The sequence below is a fragment of the Lytechinus pictus genome, chromosome 8 (assembly GCF_037042905.1).
Source record: "Lytechinus pictus isolate F3 Inbred chromosome 8, Lp3.0, whole genome shotgun sequence".
NCBI lineage: Eukaryota > Metazoa > Echinodermata > Echinoidea > Temnopleuroida > Toxopneustidae > Lytechinus > Lytechinus pictus.
Window position 1 is genome coordinate 12,266,924 of NC_087252.1, and position 26,471 is coordinate 12,293,394.

The window sequence follows — 26,471 nt, forward strand, 5'->3', positions numbered from 1 at the left end:
AAAGAAATTTTTAAAAAAAATTAGAATAAATCGTTAGAATCATTGCTGGAGCAAGCCCAAGATCTAAAGTTGGCATATTATACGCTGAGTTTAAACTGCTTACTTTAGAAGAAATTACAACCAACCAGCAATGTATTTTTATTTATCAGTGTATCAATCGGTTTATGCCTGTTAATTTTTCTGAATAGTTTGATACAAATCATAATTTATATAAATACAATACACGCTCCTCTTCTTTAATTCATTTGCCAAGACAAAGGACCTGTTCTTATCAACATAATATTCGTTTTATAGGTCAAAAAAGTGGAACAATTTACCTGCAGACATCAGAAATGAATCAACTTTAAGACAGAACTTAAGAAAAAACTTACATCTTGTCCCTAAATTTTGTGATTGTTGGGATGATTGGTTTGACGATTTATTTTCTGTTTCAATTGATATACTAGTAGTTTATATAAAGTTGCCCTGACCCCCCCCCCCCCTTGTTTTGTTTTGTACTCTGTAAGAGCATGCTGTGAGAGCATTGATCACATCAAGAATTGACTATGCAAACTTCCTGCTATGTGGTACATCTTCGGCTAACATCCAGCAACTTCAACGAGCTCAGAATCGTGCAGCCAAATTGGTATTCCTTGCCAAGAAGCGTGATCATGCCTCTCCCCTTCTACATCAATTACACTGGCTTCCTGTCCATAAGTGTGTCACCATTGCCTACAAATGCATCCATATGTGTGCTCCACCCTATCTTAATGATCTAATTTATCTGTACCAGAGTGAAAGGCGTGGACTACGATCGGGTAATGATACAACTCTGTTGGCAATACCAAGAACTGCTACCTCCTCAGGGGACCGATCGTTCGCTGCTGCCGCGCCACGCCTCTGGAACCAGCTCCCCCGCTGCATCGGTGAATCGTCATCTCTGGGAGCATCTCAGCGGTTATTAAAGAAATTTATTTTTAGAAGTTAATTTACTTTTTTTTTTCTTTCACAATTTTGATTTTGCTCATTTTGTAAAGCGCTGTGATACAATCATTGTGAAGAGCGCTATATGAATATTTATATTGTATGGTATTGTATTGTAGATAAGTTTCTTTCATGTACTATGTATATTTATTGTTTATGTCACGGTGCACTCATCCCAAGCTTTGCTTTCTGAGTTGCTACCTCCATTGTTTTGTTCAAGTTTATAAAATGTATTGATGCTTTCATCATTAGAAATAAATTTACTACTTCATTCATTCATTCTTTTTTTATGAACACTGATATGCTGACCTTCCATGGGTACAGACCCAATATTTAATGTGTAACGTAGAATTTCTAATAAGGTCCATAGGGTTCACTGCATAGATGGTGAATAATTCATAGAAGTATCATACTTCCTATTAATTGGCAAGGGTACTCATTAACCAGCATAATATATCATGTTTGATTGGAAAGAAATATACGGATCTTATCAGCATTATCAGTTTCTGTGCGAATAGAAAATAATTACTTTGATCAGTATTGTTGAGAAAGTGGATACACTAACTAACCAATCAAATAATTGAAATAATGATACCTTGAAAGTTCAACATTTTGTTATTTTCTTACACAAGTAAAATAATAAAAACAATAAACCTTTTGAATATATGTTAATTTTGATTTTCAGACGTTTTTCTGTAAATTTTGTGACCTAGAGGGCAGAGCCTAAATGTATCTTTACACGTCGTTATTAACGTTAATGTTAAAAACTACGAACCTGTAAATGAATAATCGGCAAAAACATGCACTTTGGAATTTTCACACAACTCTCCCAAAGCACCCCTTCAATATGATAGTAAGGCACCCTGCGTAAAAATAGCGATTATGTTTACTATATTTAGAACCTTACACAGAAGTGGAAGCATTTGCCCCCCCCCCCCCCCCCCATGAAATTTAGAAAATCTACATTTTCTTAATGATATTTTTGATAAAAATCACCAAAACTGTGCACGAAATCCTTCATTTTCACTTTAAACATGTCAAAACCTTCACGAGACAAGTTGCCTCCTCCCTCCTTTCGAGTTTTTCCGAAAAATTGTATACGTCTTGCCCCCCTCCCCGGAAAAACTTATCTCTACAGCCTTGATAAACCGTGTCTTAAGTATGACGATGAGTCATAACTGATTGGAACTGTTGTACTCCATTTCAATTTCGTTGTAGATAGTTTTTCATTCATTCATTTCTGTAATTCTTGAATCATCTGCCATAAATAATTTGTCATTACTGCCAATGGTCTCCTAAGCTCGCATAAGTTATTCACGGACGGCACAGTGGATAACATAGGTTGAACTGTCTGACAGAAAATACGTTTCCCATGGTTACACTTATTTGGTATGAAGATCAGAGTGCTTACAACATCATATCTTTCAGCGCTGTTGACTGAGATCTTAAGAGATGAGCTATTTGTGACACTTTTGGATCCGATGTACCAACGTAGCAGCGGAGCCGGGTATCCGTTACGAGCTCTACAGGTTACTTTACTCTCTCTGCCTTCGAGCATATCACCTGGGACAGTCATTACTACTTTGTCTTGTAGTCCTTCATAGAAACATAAGGCCATTGGTCAAAGTTAAACTTCAGCTAATGAATTATTTTTTTTCATAGTCCGGACAATATATTAGGGAATTGAACCAACGAACTTAATAAAATCATCAAGAACAACAACAATAGTTAATTCGTTTCATAAAAAAGTAAAGGACTAATCTTGCAATTGTTTTACAGGTTTGGCAAATTTACACTATACGAATCAATCGCATTATATAATCAGTTCTACATTATCTATATATGTTACTTGTTTCTAAAATCATTATGGGATAACACATCACCCTATACAATAAGTCAAACTGCCAGGATTTTAACAAAGATTCTGCCTTCCATTTTCCAGGGTTAGTGGCATCTGGCCTTATGGATATGGTACTTGGTTGTGGTAACTACCTTGCATTTTCTTTTCGGAAAATTATACTGGATGAATTTCCATTGAATGATCTTACTCTTTTACTAGTTTCACGTTACCAATATTCTAACTTGTTTTTAAAATCATTATGGGATAACTCACCGTAAACAATTAGTCTGACTGCTACTATTTCAACAAAGAAGGCGCCTTCCATATACGATGAGCATATAATGTGCATTCCATGGTTAATGGCATCTGGTCTTATGGTTATGGTACTTTCAGTGTCAAACAAAGTGTCGTCTACAACACTCATATTGCTTGAGACATTTCCATGGATCCGAGTCCTGTCAGACTCACTAACTAACCAGAATGATAGTTCAGTAGCTGGGAATGATCCAATACTTTTACACGTGATAGAAGTCGGTGAATCTTCTTGAACATATAGGACTGTTGATTGTGACTGGTTACCTCCGGTCGGAAAGAGAAGCACACTAGCCGGCAGAACTGTAAATATGGCAAGATAGAAAAGAAGAGTAAGATAAAGAGGCGGATACAAGGGAGAAAGTATTATGTGTTTTGCAGACAGGCCCTTTTGTGGAAAGTAGTTTAGTAACCTCATAATACTCTGGGTAAGTAAACAGCAGGTGACGTAAATATATTATCAATGAAAAAGGGAAATGTATTTAATAAAATGGAACTGCTAAATGATGCTTAGAAATAACTGGTTCACCACATGTAGATATGCATAATGTAAATAGAAATGGAACTTATATCAAAATAAGGCGTCAGCATATTTCTGTGATCTATTTTGGATTGACAAAGTATTACAAAAGTATGCAAGAACTTAAATCTAGGAAGGGCAACAAAACATATTCATGTATAGGTAATACATACCATGAACATTCACAAAAACTGAGAATCTGATATTATTTTGTAGTTCTGGGTGTGATGCGGTGCAGCTAAGAATCTTCCCGTGATCGTCTCTGGTGGATGTGATTGCCAAAGTTTTCTGGGAGATGTAAGATCCATAGTGGATGACTTCAGATTGATCCTGATGATCAACAGTTACGTCCTCTGGTATTTGCCAGTGTAATTCTGCAGGAGGCCTTGCTCTATTTGCTCCACATGTGATGCTATACGAATCCCCAGCAATTACACTTATATTGGCGTTGTTCAAGTATTGTCGGCCTGATTGGGTATCAGACATAAATATCTGTGATGGTGGAACTGAAGACAAAAAGAAGGTATATTTTGCATAAAAACCCATTTCCAACCATTCTTCTCACTTTGCTATTCGATGATTATAACTGATTGGTTTTTTTTTTGCAATCTTTATGACGTTCTTTTGTGCATATTACACTATCGTAAAAGTATAAATAACTTATTCGTTAGACAACGAAGATCTAACAGTTCAACGCATAGATCCCAATAACTACCTTCAGTAGATTGTGAAGTACTACTCGATGTAATAAACTGCACTGCTATTGTACAAGGCACTGGCTTAAATCAACGCGGTGACCTTATTGTTCAGGGAGATGATCTATTGTTCAACCCCCACACTGGAATTGCATGACGTCATGGATTTATGCAAGTGGTACAAGGCATGGTCAGAAGTAAAGGTAGAAGGGTACCACTGGCGGATCCAGAGGGGGGGGGGGGCAGAGCCGGACCGTGCCCCCCCCCCCCCACCCTGAGAGGCAAAATCAAAACTTGTAATGCAAAAATGCCTTTAAAAAATGTGGCCCCCTATGAAAGTAAAGAAATTTTTTTGTCTTGCTTGTCAAAAAACTTTGTGGACGAAATGTCATTAATTTAGGTTGAAAACATTTTTTTTTTTTTTTTTTTTATTCGTCAAATTTTTCGTCGGGAGAATGTGCCCCCCCCCCCTTTGGAAAATCCTGGATCCGCCCTGACGGGTACCCTCTTGACTGGCCTTCATCTCAATATGTGTGCACCATTCAAGAATGTCAGTGGCATTGTGAAAACACTGGAATATTTTATTTCTTTCATTTTCATATTTTGTTTACCATACATATTTATTTCCCGGAGACAGGAATAATTTGATTACACAGAGTGAAGTTCATTTCTATTTCAAAACAGTTGTGACTTGTTACTTCAAAAAGGTATGGCTAATCTGAGAACGTCTTTAGCCAGCAAATAGAAAACAGGACCATTGTATGAAATGACAGTGGTAAGATGGGGAAGGTGAATTGACTGTTGCAATACAGTGTCCGCATAGAAATACATTAAAATCGCCCACGCTGATGAAATTTCTCGTCAGAAGGATCTTGAAAGTATGCGGGACTTTGATTTTGATATTGTCTTAATTAGTAAGGAAAAAAGGAACATTCGGAGATGTTGGTAGAAATCACATTTTTATTTCATCTTATGACTTTTGGTTGATGAGCAGTGTCATAGATTTTTTTTCAATGTTTCAGACTGGTAGGTGATTTACCAATAAACGAAAATAAACGGAACTATCTTGCGTTTTCCATCACACGATTACAAACTTATTGAGTGTCTAACCTTTGACAATAAATGAAATTTTATTGTAGGATCTTGCATTAACGTTGACCTTTATGTTCTTTCTTTTTCTGTTTACACAATCTAAGTCAGATTGAATTGAATGTCGCCAATATGCTTTTTCCTCTTTTTTCTTACCTGGATTTAGTACTTCCAGTATTTCATTCGCTGAATGTTTGCCATCTGGGTAAAATACATTGCATGTAAATATCCCATTGTCACTAGAGGTTAAATTGATTATTGTAAGCGATGTGCTGCGGTCATCTCCCATTAACTTGTATTTTGTAAGATTGAGAATATTAGATGTACAGCTACTCGCAGAAGTGCACGATTCATAAGCAACCTGTATGCCCTCGTGTGTCCAATGTACTGTACGATCATTTAGAGGAGGCGAATAGGTACACCTCATCGTAAATTCTTCTCCTTTGACGGGTAGGATCTGTCTTGGTTGGAAAGAAATCGTGGCTGAAGACATGGTAGAAGTGGAGCCTGCAAATGGATTGTGTAGCAATATTGTCAATTATTGGTAATGATAGACGTATTGCTAATTCATAGTACCTTACAAGACGGGCATCTATTCTAGACTACCTAAACAATTAACAATGGAACAAATACAAAAGCGGTTTACAATAGGGCCATGATAATTAAAAAATGTATTAACTATTGTGTACATTGTACGTTTTGCGGATTCCGCCCTTTGTGAACCTAATTTAATGTATTTATTTCAGTTGATGCGTCAACTTAAGATGTATAGGCCGATAAAGCACATTCTGATCCAAATTTTAAGAACGCTCTCAAGATTGAAAGAAAGCATTTTTGATATGGAAAACAACAATTTAAAGATGATCTGAATGTAGCATGTTTTAACCTCACTTCAAATTATCTTACAATGTAAGTCTACGTATAACATTGTTATTGTATCCATATTATTATTATTATTAGTAGTAGTAGTAGTATCGACCTACCTTTACCGAGGAAAATTAGAGCAAACCAGCACCAAATATGATACGCCATTTGAAATAGCAGTGATTTTGATCAATCGAAAATCCTAGTAACATGGAGACTTTCAATATCAGAACGTAAGAGAGTTGCAGTAGGTGAGAAAAATTTTGTTTCTAGAAGACATCCTCAATGTGCCCCAAACACATCGAAGGAAATGATGACAATGAGATTTGTTCGATTACTCTCGATCGTTCATGCCTTTACCACATTTCAAAGTACGGCTTAATGTCTTGAGTTGTCAACGGTCGAAACTGAAAATAAGATGTTATGTCTATAAATTATATCAAGTGTATTTCTGTATTTCAATGATCTGGCGACAGAGTGTGCTCTTTCTCCTATTCGATTAGAGGTTGATGTTTGCTTCACCTACTAATAGCAAACAGTGGATCGGGATGGCGTCCAGAGAAATGTCACGGCACATAATCTTCGTGATGGGCACCAAGACGAAATCAATCCGAGATAAATCAATGAATCTGTTGGTCAGCACATTTATTGCGTTTAAAATTCATATTTCCCACTTTTCGCTGTCCAACGCGGATGGACTTTACGACGGTATATTGATTTTGGAAGATACTTTTGGGCCCGTCGTAAAACACTGTCCTGCAATGCAAGTTGTGTGACATGAGATTTTTTTTACGTTTCGCATCCACAACGGGAACAGTCAGTGAAGTGGGATGGCGTCCAGAGAACCGTCACGACACATACCCTTCAGGATGGGCACCAAGACGGAAAAATCAGAGGTCACTCACTAAAACTTGTTCCTAAAGCATTATGTTTAAAATTCGTATTGATAGTGAAAACACTGTTAACTCTAAATATGCCACTGTCTCCAATCGGCAGGAAAAAATACATTTTTTCTTTTAGATTTGCAAACGATCTGAAACGTGAAGAGTTCAGGCACTCCTAGTCAGAACCCACCTCCGCCATATACACACAACTTCGAAATTACTTATTAAATCACCTGTCTTTTATTAAACTTAATAAGACCTTATGCACTGGCGTCATCTTAGAACATGTAGAAGCTGATGCCTTTACCTTTTAATACATGCGTTTTTAATCTGCAGTTGGCGCATCTCTGATTATTCCAGTCAAGGATTAATCATAATTGCTAGGTTACTCTTTTTATTACATTAGGTCCTATAAAACAAATTGGGTCTACTCCCAATCACACAAAACTCGCAAATCCTACGCCAATCAATTTTTCATTAACTTTTTGTTAACTGTAACAAGATATTCTTTTAAGTTGTTAACAAGAATGTTCACATTATTCTTTTTTTTGTAAATTTTGAAAACGGTACTTCCAAACGTTATCTTATTTCCATGAACCCGTTCTTACGCAATCGTTTTATAGCATTTGAGTCATACTTATTAAACCAGCTCATCCACGGCATTAGACAGACCAAAAAATTATGAAACAGGATTTTATTGTAATATACTTTTTAGTTTTTATTTTTTGCTAAATCAATCAAACAATATGAGAAAAAAATAGCGTGATACCACATCACATAGACATATACATAGACCACTGGTACAATAAAAATGCAACAACTGCAATATAATGATCATTTAATTTTATACATTGTCGTATATATAGTTTAACTCGTATGCATAGTGCATAGAGGGGGATATGGAACTAATAATCCTCATAAACAATTTGTGACTGGAGTACTCGCTGTACTCGGTAAACAATATAAAGTCACATGTTTGGTTGGAACAATATTCAAGATTATTACGGCATGATCAGCTTATGTGCGAATATAAAGTAATTACTTTAAAAGCATTCCTAAGACATTGCATGCGTCCCCCCCCCCCCCTCCCTGAAAAAAACGGGTACAGCCATGACAAACCTTGCTTCAATCATTATCGATTGGAACTGTGGAAATTCATTTGAATTTCGTTGTCAATATGTTTTTTTTCATTAACCAGTTTTTCGAGTAGGTGAATAATCTGCCGATTTGGGGTTTTCATTACTGCCATCGTCCTGATCTAAGCTTAAATAAAATATGCAGAACCCTTGTGTTATTTACGGACCGCACAGTGGATGAAGTAGGTAGAACTGCCTGACAGAGAAGACGTTTGCCGTGGTCAAACCTATTTGGTATGATGGTCAGAGTGCTTTTGGCATCATATCGATCAGTGCCGTTGATTGATGTCCTCAGGGTTGAATTTCCTGTGACGTTCCTTGATCCGATATACCAGTGGATGAGAGGAGCAGGGTATCCATTAAGAGCTGTACATGTCACGTTGTACTTTGTTTTTAGCATTCTCACAAAAATGTTCTCGTTATAAATATATGAGTAAAGAAGGCTGCCATTTCCAACTCTCGTCTGCGCACTGCAATAATCACACTCATTATTTATTTATTCATTTATTATTGTTATCATTATTATCATTATTAGTATTACTATTATCATAATCATTATTATCATTATTTTTATTGTTATTATTATCATTATTCTTCTCCTTCACCTTCTTTTTATTATTATTAATGTTATTGCCATCAGAATTATCATCATCATCATCATGATTATTATTCAAAAATAATTGTTGTAATCATATCAATTGCATTCCTTCTGCAGCCAAACTCTCTCTTCATAAACTTAAGATCAGGTAAATAACGGTTCATATTCGTTTGTGTTTTTATAGCCCAAATCATTAAAAAAATTATTGTTATGCTTATCAATATCATATTCAAACTTCTCAAAAAATATGAATCGTTCAATATTTTCCTCGAATTAAATAGGAAGAAGCAGAAAAATAAATGTAATAATTAAAACGGCCGATAATACCGCTTTATTCGTCTCAAGATTTATTTTTTTTCAAGGTGGATGTTTTTCCTTTGCTAAATCAAACCATTGGTCAGAGAAAAAGTAAACGGAGTTTATAAAGTGATATCAGATGTTTTTAGGAAAAGAAAGAAAGGGATACATTAACAAAACCGATTAGACCGACCTGTTAGTTGCTGCATCATTGACGTCACTATCAAGGGGATTTTAAATCGACTTTAGAGAGTAGAAATGGAAATGATAATGATGATAACGGGTTGAATATTACAATTCTTTATACCACGCATATTATTGTACACTATGTTATCTGAACAAATTATTTCTTTTACCATGTATAGTGCTACGAGCTGGGGAGGCCCTGGGCGGATGCAGGATTTTTCTGTAGGGGGGCAAATTGTTTTCTCTTTACCTGGGTCACCCATAAGAAATCAATACCGGAACCTTTGAAAGTATTCAAAAGTCAAATCAAAAGACAAGCGTGAGCCCCGATTTCTATGAACATCCTGTGCTAAATTACTCTTCTTTTAGATAATAGGTCAGGAGGGAGCGCGGATTAGAGATTCCTCATGAAAGAGAGTCTGGGCATCTATTGTTCATGACTTGGTGGCATGAACAAAAGAATGTACTCACGTAGAATGTTAACAGGTGGCTACTTTGGTCAGACCAGTAATACAGAACAAATAGGCCTATTTTATTTTTGAAAATTTGTATCGATTTTTTTGTTTGTAACTGATCTGCATTCCCTCTTCTTTGATTCACAAAAAAATTTAAACTTTTTTTTTCTTACTTCTGTGCACTTTGCCAAGAACGCCCATATTATTTTGTGGGATTTTATACCCCAAACTTGTAAGTATTGAATCTGTCCGACCCCTCTTTATCTATATTTCAATATATCATCTTTAGTTCTTTTATATTTTGTCTCCTTCTGACTGGCAATAACTTTGTTTTTTACACTACGAATAAAAAAAATTACAGAGTCTTATTTTGAAGACTACACGAATGAAAGGGTATGGTTGGCCGCACTTTGAAGATACATGGCACTAATATATTATTGTGTGTGTTTGCGTGGGGATCGCAGCTGTGCTGTGATTGGTCACTTGATCGACGACATTGCCTTTATACATACTCTCTCGTACTTCAGAGGAAATAACTTGAATAGCAAAATAGTATTTCATTCAAAAGAGCATACTTTTTCGTTATTTCTGTTTGTTCAATATCATAAATAGATACGTCATTTGAAAGGTTAAACATTGAACTTTCATTTTATCTTCGTAATTTCTTGGTATCTCTACAATTCCTCAGGTTATTTACTCTTTGAAATGTTCATGAAATCATTATTTTCTAGGTTTTACTTATTGAAAAAAAACGATGTAAAATATTACATATTTTCTCAATTTTTCCAAACGCGAATATGAAAGATAATAACACGACCATAAAGCCCATGAACCATGCATCATTTCATGTGTAGAAAGTTTTATTATACAACGTACGGGTAAAAAATTATGACCGTTTTAAAATCAGTCGCTGCTCACGTTTCGGTCAATTTAGGATTCCATCGAATACCCCTGGCAGTCAAGGGGTATTCGTATTGGCACAGTAAGAGTTAATGATACCGCGTGTAAATAAACAAGAGATGATCTCAATTTTAAAAAGTAAGAAATAAATAAAAATCGTGTTCACTGCGGAATGACGCTTGGAAACAACTGGTTCGTCATTATGTAGATATGCATGCAAATAGATTGAAATGGAGCTTTAATCGACGTAAAGTGTTAGCATATTCTGTCCAATGTTTAAGCTATTGTGGATGAATTGAGTGTTACAAAATTTTGCAAAGAATTAAAATCTAGGATTGATATCAATACGTGTACACGTAATGATTCCCTGAATGAGACATACCATGAACATTCAGAAGAACTGAGGATCTAAGACTCCTTTGTATTTCCGGGTGTGATGCGATGCAGCTGAGACTCTTTTCGTGGTCAACTCTGGTGGGTGTGATTGTCAAAGTTTTCCTGGAGATGTAAGATCCGTCTTGAATGATATCAGATTGATCCTGATGAACAACGGTCACGTCCTCTGGTACTAGCCATTGCAGTGCTGCAGGAGGCTTTGCCCTATTTGCTTCACATGTGATGCTAAACGACTCTCCAGCAGTTATACTTATATTGGCGTTGTTCAAGTATTGCCGGCCCCAGTGGGCGTCAGACATGAAAACCCGTGAGGGTGGAACTGGAGAAAAACACAGTACATTAGAAATAAACACCCTCTTCCCAAATAGTTCCTTGCCATTTCATTTTTTAAAATATATAATCACTGAATGATTTTCTTGTTGGCGAGTATGAACTCATGCAAAATTGTCAATGGGCTAAATAAACAAATAAATAATAAAATTTAATAAAACAGTCATAATATCATTTATATTATGTATCACCTTGCCAAATACATGTATGCCCAGTCAATGACAAACAATTATTTGTATTCATATTTATTAACTTCTTACAACTAACACATCGGAAAGAGCCCGTTATATGAAATGATACAGAAAGCAGGGGGGGGGGGACGGGGGTTATATACAGCTAAAAATATCTACAATCAAATCACCTTTCACATGTTTGGTGAACAAAAAGCATCGTCGATAAAATCTTTGCAGTTTATTCATGGGCCTTTTCACACGTTAATCTTGAACTCTTCTTTAGAATCACCGGAACTTTCACACGGAAGATTCGTACCGTAATTTGGGTGAAATTTTACTGGAATTTCCCTCCGGAGTGATTCGTGATTGTGATTAGCGTTCGTGATTATTGTATGGTTTCACACGTGCTAAGAATCGTCATTACCCTTTTTTTTCACTGGAATCCTTATTCAAATTACTATTTTTTACTGTTTTAAACTGCGAATAGTCACGAGCTCTAGGTAAAATGGGTTAGGGCTTTCATTACAATGTCTTTTCAGTGGGTAAGAATGATGGGACAATATTGAATGAGTAGGCCTACGTATTCGTAGATATTTGATTTTATGTCATCGTGCTCATTATGGTTAATACAAATACTTCGTAGGGAGGTTTTTTATCTTTCTGTAAGAACATGGTCATGATTTAGAAATTGCTAAGATTAAAATGATGTAATGCGTCGCAAAATAGCGTGCTTGCTTTAAAAAACGAAAATCTTAGCTAGGTGGAATGACATGCTGTCCAACCCCCTCCCCCTTTTTTCTTACCTGGATTTAGTACTTCCAGTATTTCAGTCGCTGAACGTTCTCCATGTAGGTTAAGCACATTGCATGTGTATATCCCATTGTCACCAGTGTTCAAATTAATTATTGTGAGGGATGTGCTGCTGTCATCTCCCAATAACTTGTACTTTGAAGGATTATAAATATTAGGTGTACATTCACTTGCAGTTGTGCACCACTCAGACGCAATTGGTGTTTCTTCGTGTTTCCACTTGACAGTGCGAAGATTCGAAGGAGGCCAATAAATGCACTCCATCGTAAAATCTTCTCCTTTGACTGGTAGGGTCTGCGTTGGTTGAAAATAAATCGTGGCTGTTGACACGGTAAAGGGAGAGCCTGCAAATGGATTGGGTAGGAATATTGTCAATTATTGGTCATGATAGACGTATTGCTAATACATAGTACTTTACAAAACGGGCATCTATTTTAGACTATCTAGAGCTGCAAAATGACATCCTTAAAGATTCGCCTTGATATTTAACTCAAACGTGACAAAAGGGTTCAAAATTGCACTTGTTCGTGTTTTGCTGCAGGTTGCACTATTTTACGAAGGGTAGCACCCTTCGTGCACCTTAAATGCGTAACACAGTCCAGGAAGCGCATTCTGAGACAGACTTGAACAACGGAATTGATTGAAAGAAAATATTTTCTGGTCCTGCTGATTGCAAGCATGAATGGGAAAACATGTTTTGTTTTGTCTGCAGTCTGCTTTGACCTTAAACCTTGAAATAATAGAGTAACGGAAGAGGTCCTACTTTCTATATTCCTTGTTTTAGTAATAGCCTACCTTTACAAAGAGAAACTGGAAAAAAAAACGACTACAAGTCAATATGTATAGATTCAATTTTATTCAAATTTAATATATCAAATTCGACATACCTTTGCCAAAAACAAGAAGAGCAAACAAGCACCAAATATGGTACTCCATTTGAGATGAGAGTGATAGTGTCCAATCCAATAATCCTGGTAACAAAGAAACATTCAATATTGAAATATAAGAGAGCTGCAGTAGGTGAGACAAATTTTGCTTCTAGAAGACATCCTCAATGTGTACCAAACACATTGAGGCAATAAAGATGACGGTGAGATTTGTTCGATTACTTTCAATCGTCCAAGCCGTTAAGCATATTACGAAAGTACGACTTGATGTCTTAGCTTGTCAACGGTCGAAAATGAAAGTACGATTATATATAAAATATATAGCTGCATTTGTTCGGACGACAGAGTATGCTCTTTCCCCTAGCCGGTTTGAGGTTGAGGTTTGCTTAACCTACTAACCGGGCAAACAATGGATTCGGATGGCGTCTAGAGAACTGTCACGACACCTACTCTTCGGGATGATCCTATACGTTGACATCATCGATACATGCGTTGTTGATCTTCAGCTGGCGCAAACCATAAAACCGAACGTTGATAACACATGTGATTCATATGAGATTAATTTAATAAACTTTAAAAAGGATCCCATTCATTTCAATTCGATTTTTCTTCCGAATCTCTTTTTATCATTATTATTATACCCTATTTTTGTATTATGTTATTTTGTTATGTTATTTCATTTTATTCATTTTTTTTTGGGGGGGAGGGGCATTTTGGTGACCCCCTTCAAGTCGGTTCAGGGGAGGTCACATCCACCCTTATGTTAGATCATGGACCTAGTCCATGGTTAGATAAGCACAACAACATACCAGTCAGTCTATCTAATCTAAAACAATATTTTTTTTTTCATTCCTGCCGAAGTCCTAAATTTCTACAACTTGTTAGTTGTAATGGCTTCCAGTACCAGCAGAGAAAAAAGGAAAGAACTGGAGAACATCATGGTGAGATTTGGATATGCGATACAGATTATAAACCAATTAGAAGTTACTGCAGACAACTTGAAATTCTTTTTTTCGGTCTTTGCGCTACAAGAAATCACAAGAAAACATGTAGGGTAAAGAATATCCAGAATGTAACCTCCGACTGCAGAAACAATTTGAGTAAGAAACAGCACAAGATCGAAGAAGCAGAATCACATTCTATAAACCGTTGAATCCACGATCGCGACCGAAGAGGCCTCGATAAGTAAGCATCTCCAGGCAGTCAATAATGACTTTGAGGTTGCTTCCAAGGAGGAGTTAATTGTCCACGGAACAAAGAGAATAGAATGATCAAAGTGAATAGAATGATCAAACGATGAAGCTGAGCCGGAAATCTCTACTACAAGAGGTAATAGGAAAGAATGTGTCGACGTATGGAAGGTTGAAACAGCAAAGCGAGAGAGAATCATCGAAAACCGAGAAGAAATTCTTCTTTCAGATGTGATGGCAATTAGCAAAATCATTTCTAAAATGATTTAAAGGATCTTAATAGCCGAACTATGCATGAAATCGATACATTGAATAATATTCAATCGACTTTCATACAAATAACCAAACGGGATAAAACATTGGTGAATCAAACTCCCCAGGTACTAACATTTTCTGATGAAACGTTTTTTAATGTGTATCAAGACGCTGGCCACATCCTTAACCAAATACATCGTGAAGTTTGTAGAGGGGGAACTTGGTGGAGAATACTGTGGTAGAATTGATGGGTACATCCGTAAACGGGAACTGTCAAGTCAATCGTTGATTAATCAGTGAAGCTGAGGTATTCGTATGGGACGAGGACATTAACGCCATGTATGCTACAAATATCACAGGAATCACTAATTACTCGTTGATTAAGATCGGAGCATGTATATCACATAGGTTACCCCCAATAAACAGTGACGTGGTAGTCTGTTAAAAGTGGAAACCGGGTGGCAGCTTAGATGAAGCATTGTCGATTTGAACTGTTAAAATTCATTTGAATTTCGTTGTCGATAGTATTTTTTTTTCATTAACCAGTTTTTTAGTGCATCAGTATCTACGACAGAAAAGCCAAATGTGATTAAGAACGTCAACGTAGGTCTACCTGTCCAAAGGATGACAGCTTTGCTGGTAATAATTGCCAGTACGTTGATGTTGACAGAAATGGGATGATCCTCGCCAATCAACCCAAGCAGTGCAATATATATATTATCAGCCTAACCGATTAGAAAATAACAAGTACCATCGCAATACAGAGTAAGAAAGTATTTGGTTAAATAAACGTCTTATCAACAGGTGATATCGTTGTGAAGTCAGATGTGGATAAATTCACTGTCATTTCACACTCAGGGCATGGAAAAGCTGTCATGCACTGCACTGATTGGCTGTATGCACGTAGTCACGTGGAAGACCTCACATGTACTTTCTACATAGTCTGCATTAGCCGGAGGGATGGGGCGCGTAATAATTGCGTAGATGATCAGGTTTCCTCTGATGGTATCATTCAGGCATGTTAGGCAAGGATGATCATGGAGTACATAAGGAATCAGATCGTGATTACGACCCCAATCATTGTCTTTGTACCTCTTCTGGTCAAGCTCCTTTTGTACAAGAAAAGGTTCATCGTGTCGTTCATCATTGCCTCTGAGCGAAAAGCTTATTGACTGATTGTGGGCCTGATTTCTTAGCATGATTGCACTGATTTTAGTGAATGGTGAAATGTAAAAAAAAGTATTCCCATGACCAACCGCCAAGCTACAATGCTCAGAAAGGTTACTTTTATTTGTTAGGATTATCATCGTATGGTTACAACAAAATATATGTCACCAATATGACTTGTGTGTATGTAATAAGAGAATTCCACGTAGGCCCACGTTAAACTGGGGTAAAGTCTCTTTGATATGTTAGATCCCATCATTCCTTTCGGATGTTTTCACCTGCTTTTTTATCCAATTTGCTTCAAAATAATGGATTAACACGTTGGAATGTATACGTAATGTAAAATGTATTGCCAGGTATGATGTTTGATAAATATTTTCACATAGCAATACATCTACTGTATAATTGTAAATACAAATACCGTCATATATCTCGTGTTGTGATCCGTTGTTAAATCCACTAGAAGTAGAAGGCCCATATCCCATCATATATTTTGGTGAATCTGATTCATGCTGTTGCCTTCCTATCTTTAGTTCTCCCAAAACAATGTAGTCTGCATTTGTGTATGGGCATGATGGGTGTGTGTCCAATCTCCTTCATTGCCGATTTCATAATATTTTAAGGAATCTGCAGACTTCACAAGCTCTGCTTTTTATGTAGGTTCTTTCACATTCCACAACGTACTTATTGTTATTGTTACAAGCTTATACAGTCATTCATTATTTAAACACACTGTATTATTACTATCAAATGCATTGTCAATACGAATTAATTCAAAAGACGATATCTGAACTAGTCCAGAAACACAGACACTACACAAACGTTACAAACATATCATAAAATTCTGCAAAACTCTATGGAGTTCCTTACTTCAAAAATATAATTGGAAAACATCAAAAATCATATTGATATGATACTGAATAACTAGGCACCTGTTATAATTAGAACCATGCTATCATTCACAGACCACGTGGTGGATACTGTAGTTTGAACTGCAAAGCACAGGAGATGTTTCCCATGGTCCAACCTCTTTGGTACGAATGTCAAAGTACCCTCAGCATCATATCGACCAGCCTCATTTTCACTTGTATTCAGGGATGAATGACCTGTCATATTTCTTGATCCTATGTACCAGTAAATGCGAGGAGCTGGGTATCCATTAGCAGCCTTGCAGATCACGGTGACTTTTATCCCTTCTTTTAATTCAGCAAGGAAAGTCATAACTACCTCATCCGGTGGTGCTGTAGCATGTAACGAGAAATCCAAAAAGTGACAAGTTCTATTAAAGCATCGAAATTAATAGCGGACATGGGTGATATGCTTGATGAAGCTTTATTTTTACAGAAAAATAAACATGTCGGCCTAAGCAATTACCATGTCTTGCTTTCCCAAACGCCCATTCTAGAATATCATAAATGTATCAACTACAACGAAAAGACATCCAATGGTTATATCAATGAATACCACACACACAGACACACCTCCCTGGTTATGCCTGTAAAAGCTCTATGGTTATACTTTTTAGTAACTAAATGCCCCGACACGTTTGTAAAATGCCAATTGAGACATACATATATATATGTATATACATAGAGCTATTACATATATATATATATATATATCATCAGCATTATTTTGTTATAATTGAGATGAGATATACACTTACCATAGGTTGATATTGTAACATACTGCCGTTCGACAAAATCTTCACCCAGATATACAAAGCACCAGAGAATCAACCCTAGATACTTCCTACACAGATGAAAATTGAAAGTACTTTTGGTATCAAACAGACTGCCGTCTAGAGCATTTTGAGTCTTCGACAGACTTTTATTTCCAGGAGGAATACCAGGGTCGTCAATGCTCCATGTCACTTCAACTGCCGGTCGTGATCCAATACTTTGACAGGTGATCGAAGCCGAAGAACCTTGTTGAACGTAAATAACTGTTGATGTCTGGTGGACTTTGTCATTTCCAGATTGAAAGATTGTCGTGCTAGATGGAAGAACTTTATAGGAAAGGTGAAAAAAGCTGGAAGAATCTGCAATATATTTATTGATTTCTTACAAAGATGAGCTTCACAATTCCATGAACACACGTCTTTTCAACGACTGTTTCAGAAACAAATCTTTGAATTATCTTTTTTTTTTTGTCACATCATGGGCACTGACGAAGAGTGTGACCTTTTCTTTCATTTTTTGAGAGCTACGCTACTTTTCAAATCTACGATTTTTCTACGCCATATGTATTATTATTTATTCTTGGAGTTTGTTACATTGAATAAAAGTACGTACATGTATATTGGTGGATGTCCATAAAGCTTTAATCGAATTATGAACATGATGAATGAACGCATTCCTGATATCATGAATATTGCATAATAAAAAGTATATCGTGGTTGTTATGGTTGTGTGCTGACGAATTTGTTTAGCTTTGTTTGTTAGTTTATTTCTTTTCTTAGCGTTCGGTTGAGCAGAGAGTTTACTATACTTCAATAATCTGCATGTTTAATTCTTTTCTAAATATAGCCGTGATAAAATATCGTACTGTGTACTATTTCTAGTCTAAAGATTTCATTGTCCAATTGGGTACGCTTGAATTTGATTATTATTTTTTAAACAATTACTTCACCTGGTAGTAATGGTGTTACGTGCATGCTCTTTGATACTGTATTGTAGGAAAAGGCAGTTTGGCGGACAGAACATTTGTAATGGCCGCCGTCGTCACCAACCAGTTGTTTTATCGTAAGATTAGCACTGGAGTCGTCTGCCAACAAGCTGAATTTCCATTGGTCTAGAACAGTAAACCTACAGGACCGATCTTCCCCACAATCACATGTTGCGAGTGATTCACCATCCTTCTCCCACGTGATCTCCCTATTTCTGGCCTGTAGTGTGTACGTGCAGACCAATGTAAAATCCTCGCCAATGACTGGAAGATACTTGCCTCTCATGATTGACACACCAAATCCTTCTGTTTCTGCGAGATTGATAGACAATATTTTGCCAATAAAGATATTTCGGTTGGCGTCATTTCTCCCGAATTAATGCAATGAAAATTATTTGCTTTAAGTGATTTTGTAAGGGGCATCATTATGAATAATTCATTTGTTAATATTCCTGCTCATTCAATCGTTTGACTTTCTTTTATTTCTAATCTTTCTAATATTTCATTTTATAATTTACTTCACTAGTTATTCATTTCATAACTGTTATAATGCATCATTTATTGATTAATTGAGGCCACGAGTATCTATTTAGAATGAGAGGGTGTTGCAAATATCACCAGATGCTCACCGTTTAATAATGACCGGGAACTTATATTATTGTCCTTTAGTCAACCTCTTACGGAATCGAAGGATTATGTTCTCCAAAATATGTCAGTAATCCGCTTTGCATATGGAATGTGAGCACATGAAGAGTATTGTCATGTACACATAGCGAACCTTTTATAGATTAAGGTGCTCGTTTAATCGTTAACGGAAAATCTGTATAACATAGAAATAACAAATAAACCTACCACAACTGAAGATCGTTAGAACAAGAACAACCACAGCATGTCCACCATAAGCGCTTGTCATCATATCGAATCTGGCTGTACAAAGACTTGCTTTCAGAACGACATGAAATCCAACAACAGCAAATAAACTCGTATAAAGTCGAACTTGTAGGAGACTCCCAGATGCTATACACTTTGGGGAAAAATCGCTGGTATTGTGTCAAACGAGTGTTGCTGGTTTCCTTTTCAACTCCTGATTCGGTTTTGTGATGTGCTATTTAACATTAATGAGTACAGCATGTATGGTCAAAGAGGTCGCCATTTCCCTTCGTAGCACGATCGTATAGATTACTGCTATTTCAAAATGTTCGAGTTACACGTTGACAGCTGGCGCTGGTGATAAACTATTTTTTCAACATTACAATCTGAAATGAAGCGCACACTAAAAATAACATCACCATCAGGAGCCGCGGAAACGGGGGAGGGGCTGTGTGGACTTCAGCCCCCGCACTTTTTCCAAAACCGTGTACAAAAACGTAAAAATGACCATCTCATCATGATTCTTTGCATGGATGGTTAGTCCCCCCCCCCTCCCCTTTCAAAACCGTTCCGCGGCCCCTGATCATGATCATTAGCTGTTTAACCTTCAAGGGATCAGATAGGTATCCATGTTTGGATTTCAATATTGGATAGGAGATGGTTAGACTTTCAATGATCAATGTCAATCATGTTTTGGACATAGATAGTGAACTGAAATCACCCGTTAGATTATTTTATATTCGTAATAATCGTATTGTCAATGAATGTTACAGGGCAGTTCACATTCGGAGTGTATACAGCCCAGGGGGGTGAAACTCCGCTTCTGCATCCGGTTAGACATGGGGAAATTTTGGAAGGTCAAAAGTGCACACTGCTCCCATTTTTCACGTACAAGCCTATGGACACCGCAACTTCATGGCACACCACCGAAACGGAGGCGTGGTCATAATTGGCCTGCGCGCATAGCGTAAAAATATGCAAATAAGTATATTGTCACTAATCAGCATAATGCGCGACGTGATTGAATATGAAATGAATTCATATAGCATGCGATTATGGTTGATTAATTGGTTGGTTGGTAGATTATGTCATTCATTTCCCCCTATGTATTCATCTTTTATTGTTTACATATTTTTTTCTTATTATATGTCGCAATTATTACTACATCAATAAATACAAATTTTTATTTGCAAGCTATTTCCCTGGAAGACATGGAATGGAAGCTTGCAAGGGATTCATTAATAGGGCTGAACTTAGGGATCTAATTGTTCTGTTCATCACTGCATATCATTTATTTTCATTACACGTCATGAAGATCCATATCCCATGATTATTTGTATGTTTGTTTGGTGTTTTTTTTTTTGGGGGGGTGGTTAAATGCTTAACTTACCAAAGATATCTGAGCAAGAGAGCAGATCAATCAGAAGGTCATTTTGTCTTTATTTTGAAATTGAAATGAACAATCTGGTGCAAATCTTATAAAGATTTCTTTTTAATCTGAGTTTGGGATGGGAGCAAAAGACATCCCAGTACCCCCCCCCCCGCATGAATTACCTCTCATCAAGGCTATCTTATAAAGGTCCCTTCCAAACAAAATACAATTTTTGTACCTGCCCGTCCCCCAAATCTCTATATCGACCCCCTCTCTCTCTCTCTCTTCCACACACACACACATACCAGTATACCACATGATTGTGCGAGCAAACAATTATTCTCATGTCATTTTTATTTCTATCCCACTCTTAAATCAAACTCATTTATCTCTTCAGGAAGAATATTTAATTTTGCTGCGCCTTATCGCAGTATGCCATGTTGCAATGGCTTTTATGGGCTGTCTTGCCATGCATGGTATTTTGATACTTTTACCTGTTGTACCGTCTAGTATCATACCTGACAAACAAAATCAACCAATCACTCACTCAATCAATCAATCAATCAATCAACCAACCAACCCCAATCAATCAATCAATCAATCAGTACCACCATCATATTCCAGTCATATAGAAGTATTCATTATCATCACCATCATCTAAATAGTGCCATTTCATCACAACACAGTTTGGTAGCAATGACATCATCATCACATATATTTCATGTAATATGAATTGGTGGATTGAATAAATCACAAATATCAAAATTAGAAAGTATATATTTCAAAATAAATTGTTTATTAAGGAATAAATTTTCAAATACGTGATTAAAATATTCCTATCCCTTTTTTCTTGCCAAAGCATCACATTACATCAGCAAAATGAATATAATGAATGCAACAGAAATTGCAAGGCTGTTACAAGGGAAGGGATGTAATTTTTTTTTAATCTAGAGAAGAAAAAAATTATGTATTCACTTTCATAAGTATTGATAAGCCTTATATAGTCAATATAAGGGGGCCTCAATGATGTCATTAAATAGTGATTAACGATATACCTCTCTCTCAAAGTCGGTTACTCAAATATCAAGTCATTTTTTCAGCATTTACTGACAAGAAATAGTATGCTAATCTAATCAAGGGCACTTCACAAAAAAGGGGAGCACATTGCCACATTCAGTTCTCTAAAGAGTGCCTTCCCAAATCTGCACATCAGTAACAAAATTACTAATTGTCTATTGTTGTGAGGTGCTGCTAGAGCTGTTCTATTTGCAACAATTTTTTTTTTTTCAGAGCTAATTTAGTTCATAATACGGGATATGGACAATACAGTGTTACAAGAACAACAAGAGATTAAAACCGAACAAAATAGTGCAACTTTTCACTTCCCAAAAAAAATAAATTCAACATCCTAATGTCTAGCACTACAAGTTCTTGTTTCATAAAGACTTCAATTATGGTAAATTTGCCCCGATTGTAAGTAGCAACTAGCATAGGAACCTCAATGTTGATCTGTTACTTTAATGTTTCCATGGTAATTACCAGAATGGCAAAGTTATAGTGGTAAGTCTTAATGAAATGGGGTCCAGAAGTGACAGTGATTTCTTTTAAAATCCTTTGTTCTCTCACCTTTTTTTTTATTATGCAAAATTTTCAATAAAAATCCATTATTTCCATTCCCAATTTCCAATCCATTATTTGTCTTATGTTTGTCTGTAGGCATGTATGTTGATTGTTGAATAACCCAGAGCTCAGTAATAATAATAACAATAATAATATAAGTATATTTACCCAGGGTAGCCACTTCAGTTTCGAAAACTGTTCTACCAGCGGGCTCTGCTATTATTATTAAAGACCCGTTCTAAATGTATTATATTACCAGAATACAACCTATTCTTTTCAAACTACTTATGTCATTAAAAGTTATTTCATTACTATAAATATTACATTTAGATGATTAGAACATTAACAGATGTGTACTGGTAGTTCAATCAACAATCAATATGTATCAAGTTGACACATTTATTAAAATTAATTCAATTTTTAAAATGTGTAGTTTCGATGAAGTAACTACTTGTTATAAAACTTGGCCTACATATTTCTGCTCAATCTGCCCTTGTGATACTCAAACAGCCTGCGAAACCTGCATGGTAAACAAAAAGAGAAAAGAACAAAATGAGCTGCTGATATAAATTATTTTTACTCTTCTAGTCCAGTTTATTAAGAAGTTTTAAACTTTTTATTATTCTTCCATGCAATATTCTTTAGATAATGCACACGTAGAATTTTTTTCTACTATAGCCAGATAAAAATCATAAATCAGTATTTATAGATCATTCTTCATAGAACTTTTTATGACTAAATGTGCAAACTCATTAAAATTTATATCATAAGACTACTCTCAATATGTTGTCCTTTTTTATTTGTCTACAGAGTAACTGACTTTTAAAGTGATTTATGTATGACTAATATAGATAAAAGATATGGACAATAAGTATGCATTGATGATAATGGAAATACTGGTGAATCTGAATCTACATAAATATGAACTCTCAATTTAGCTTTACTATATGGGATAACACAATTCAGAAAAAAAAGTTGCTATAGCCCCCACCCCCCCCCCCCCCCAGGAAATAGGGGCCTTTTTAAAACAAAAACAAGCATACCTTGCAAGTTTTCAGTTCAGATATCCTGTTCCGTTCCTCATCAGATTGTAACTCTTTGTGATAAGCAAATGGTAGTTGACTTTGTACATCTGACTGGGCAGGGACTGCTAAGAACTTGATCCCATTGGATCTGCAATTTAAAATACACACAATACTTTACAGTTTAGAATTTTAGAAGTGATAAACAAAATTCCTCTCTAATTTTTTTTTCTTCAAAATTTCCAGCTAGTCATATCCTAAGCCTATGAATATTCCCAACTAGAAAAAAAGCTGGTCTGGACCCAAAGCTTCTTTCTCTCTATATCATGTTCTAAACTGAAATAGGCATACCTGGCTGTTTCCACTGACCATCTTCATTGTTAACAAGAGTCCGTAAATGGTTCAAGTATAGGTGGCCTACTATAGCAAAGCCTTTTGTCAATCTTCAAGATAATGTATATACACCAAGCCAGCTTTGACAGATGTAGGATAATTATTATTTGTATGGTAGTTTGGCTCTCGCTCATTCACCAGTGCGAGACAATTATTTATTTTCTTGCACTATAGTATAGACATGTGAATCTCTACGTCTAGGTGATTTCCTCTTTGTTTGATTTTGGTTTAAAAAAATAAAAATAAAAAAAAGGTTAGCTTGCTCGCAAGTTTAAACGACCCTTTACCTTTAACCATAGGGTAAATAATGTCAAGTGAGGACAATAAAAATAAATTGGATCAGCCCCTTTCTCTGCTTATTCTGATAAAATTAAAAATGGGGCACTTTAAATTTCCTCAACCCTTCCCAAAAAAAAGAAATGTTGGCCCAAACAAAATAAGAATCATTTAACTCCGTTATATTAGGCTAATCATAATTTGAGTCCAACGGTCCAGGCAGGGACTAGACTAATAAAGGGGTGAATCTTCGTAGAAAAAGTCAAATCAGACAGATCTAGAATTTCATTTTCAGAAATCTAGATCTAAGTTAGACCTATCCCAGGGCCTTACTTACTTTTAGGTTTTTTTTGTAAAAAAAAGACCAATGTAACAAAAATGTTTAAATCTATCTCAAATCATTATTTCCATGTCATGACCATGGCAGTATCTACCGATATCATTCCGAATAAAATACATTTTAGGGGCCGAGCCCTAAGTTAGGCCTTACTTAGTTAGAAGGTGAAATAGCGGTGTAAAAAAATCAGTAGGCCCAGGCCTAACTTTAAACTTCAAAGTTCAACTCTAGCTTGTTTGACACCAAGTCCCAACACCTACAACGGCAATTTCGCAGCCGGCTGGCACCGGCGGTACCGAATGCTGTATCCCGCTCTGACTATTTGGCTTAGATTTGATGCAGCTTTGCTGTTACTGAACAAGTCCACATCTACCCCTGATAGTGATATTTGACAATAGAACTGAAATACAGATTTAATAAGGATGCACATGAAGCATTCCAATTAACCAACTTAGCTCTACGAAAAACTGCATTATTTTTTGAGAAAATATGTCAGTCAGATCTCAGATTTACTTGAAAAAGAAATGGAAATATGGAAATTAGTTTACGTAAGGCCCTGACTGCGACGCCGAACCCCAGCAAACACATTACAATTACAACTGAGATCAAAGCACGAAATTGAACTTAACTTACTTTTATTTGTATGGAATACCATTACTTTGATGTCGATGTTCCCTCAAAGATTTTCTGCTCAACTGAATTTCACTCAGAAATCATGATTCCTGACACTAATTCTATAAACAGATAATTAGTCTTGCTATTCTATTTTTAAAAGTTTAATTTCGCAGAGTCCAAAAGAACGACACTTCGCACAGATATCGTAGGGAATTGTGGGACGGAAAAAATTGTTTAATGCATGAGTACATGAATAAAACATTAGCGTCTTATCCAATCATATAAGTGCATTATGCGTATTTTTACGTCATTACTCATGAATTAAACATTGACCTTCCAAAATCAACCTTCAAATTGGCCAAATGGCAGCCATGTTTGTTATGAACAAAACCTATGGAAAATAAAAAACGCGCGAAAAGAGTTCCCTCTCTACTTACGTATACGTAAGATCGTATTTCTGTGATACAGCCACATGCATGCGCCACACGCGTGTGGTTATATCCAATACTAGGCGCCGCTGAGGATACCGCTACACGCGTCACTTGCACTTATACCTGTATACTCTGCAGCGGCGGTAATCGCAAGCGCGTAACACAAGCGATGTGTATTTTGGTATTTCTTGCGACGGTACATGTTGCAAAACTTCATCACAAAGGTTTTATCTCTCGATTTCTTTGACATACAAACAATTCTCACTTAAGTTAACTGTCACCTGCTTGCCGATAAGGTGAGAATGAAGTGAAAATATTATTTGTAGGCCTAGAATCACATCAGTGAAATCGGGAGATAAAACCTTCATGATGAATCTTTGAGAAAGTTACATTTTCTTGATAATTAGGTCAATCAATGACCTAGCTACATGTCCAGTTTCATTAACACCTCGCTTAAATTTAATTCTATATTCTAACAGATTCGGTTACCTGGAACACATCGCTCCAATGCCAAGATGTGGCAGTGCTTTCTTGCACGCAGTTCGGTGGTTAGTGATTTTGACGTAAAACGTAAAATTTATTTTGAATGATTGATGCCGCAGTAAGGGAGTAAATCTTAATTCCAACATGATAAATTTGTTTGGTTGAGTCAGACAATTAACTCAGTGCTAAGTTCCAAAACTCCCATTTGTTATTGCTATTAACCCTTTTATTGAAAGGCAAATTTGAACAGATTTTCTCAGTTCTGCACATTGGTAACACTGGCATTTTCTTTCTTTGCTACACACATTCAACAAAATTTAAATTCTCTAAAATTCATTTACAAACAAATTAACAGTCTATAGTATTATGTTCGCCAATTCATATGTTAAACTTTATTTATTAATGTGTGACTAACGAAATACAAATGTAGTATGACTG

General features: G+C 36.2%; 1 protein-coding gene across 1 annotated transcript; it reads right to left on the minus strand.

The window, feature by feature from the left end:
• Positions 1 to 1,975: 1,975 nt before the first annotated feature.
• Positions 1,976 to 19,872, minus strand: LOC135155059 (uncharacterized). Its single transcript, XM_064103583.1, has 11 exons — positions 19,467 to 19,872; positions 18,579 to 18,926; positions 17,614 to 17,955; positions 16,880 to 17,188; positions 13,336 to 13,419; positions 12,442 to 12,792; positions 11,122 to 11,454; positions 5,576 to 5,926; positions 3,809 to 4,141; positions 3,077 to 3,418; positions 1,976 to 2,559 (listed from the first exon to the last, which is right to left on the minus strand). Exons 1-11 carry the CDS (start codon positions 19,528 to 19,530, stop codon positions 2,198 to 2,200), a joined length of 3,219 nt encoding a protein of 1,072 aa, XP_063959653.1. The 5' UTR covers positions 19,531 to 19,872; the 3' UTR covers positions 1,976 to 2,197.
• Between the last annotated feature and the right edge of the window lie 6,599 nt (positions 19,873 to 26,471).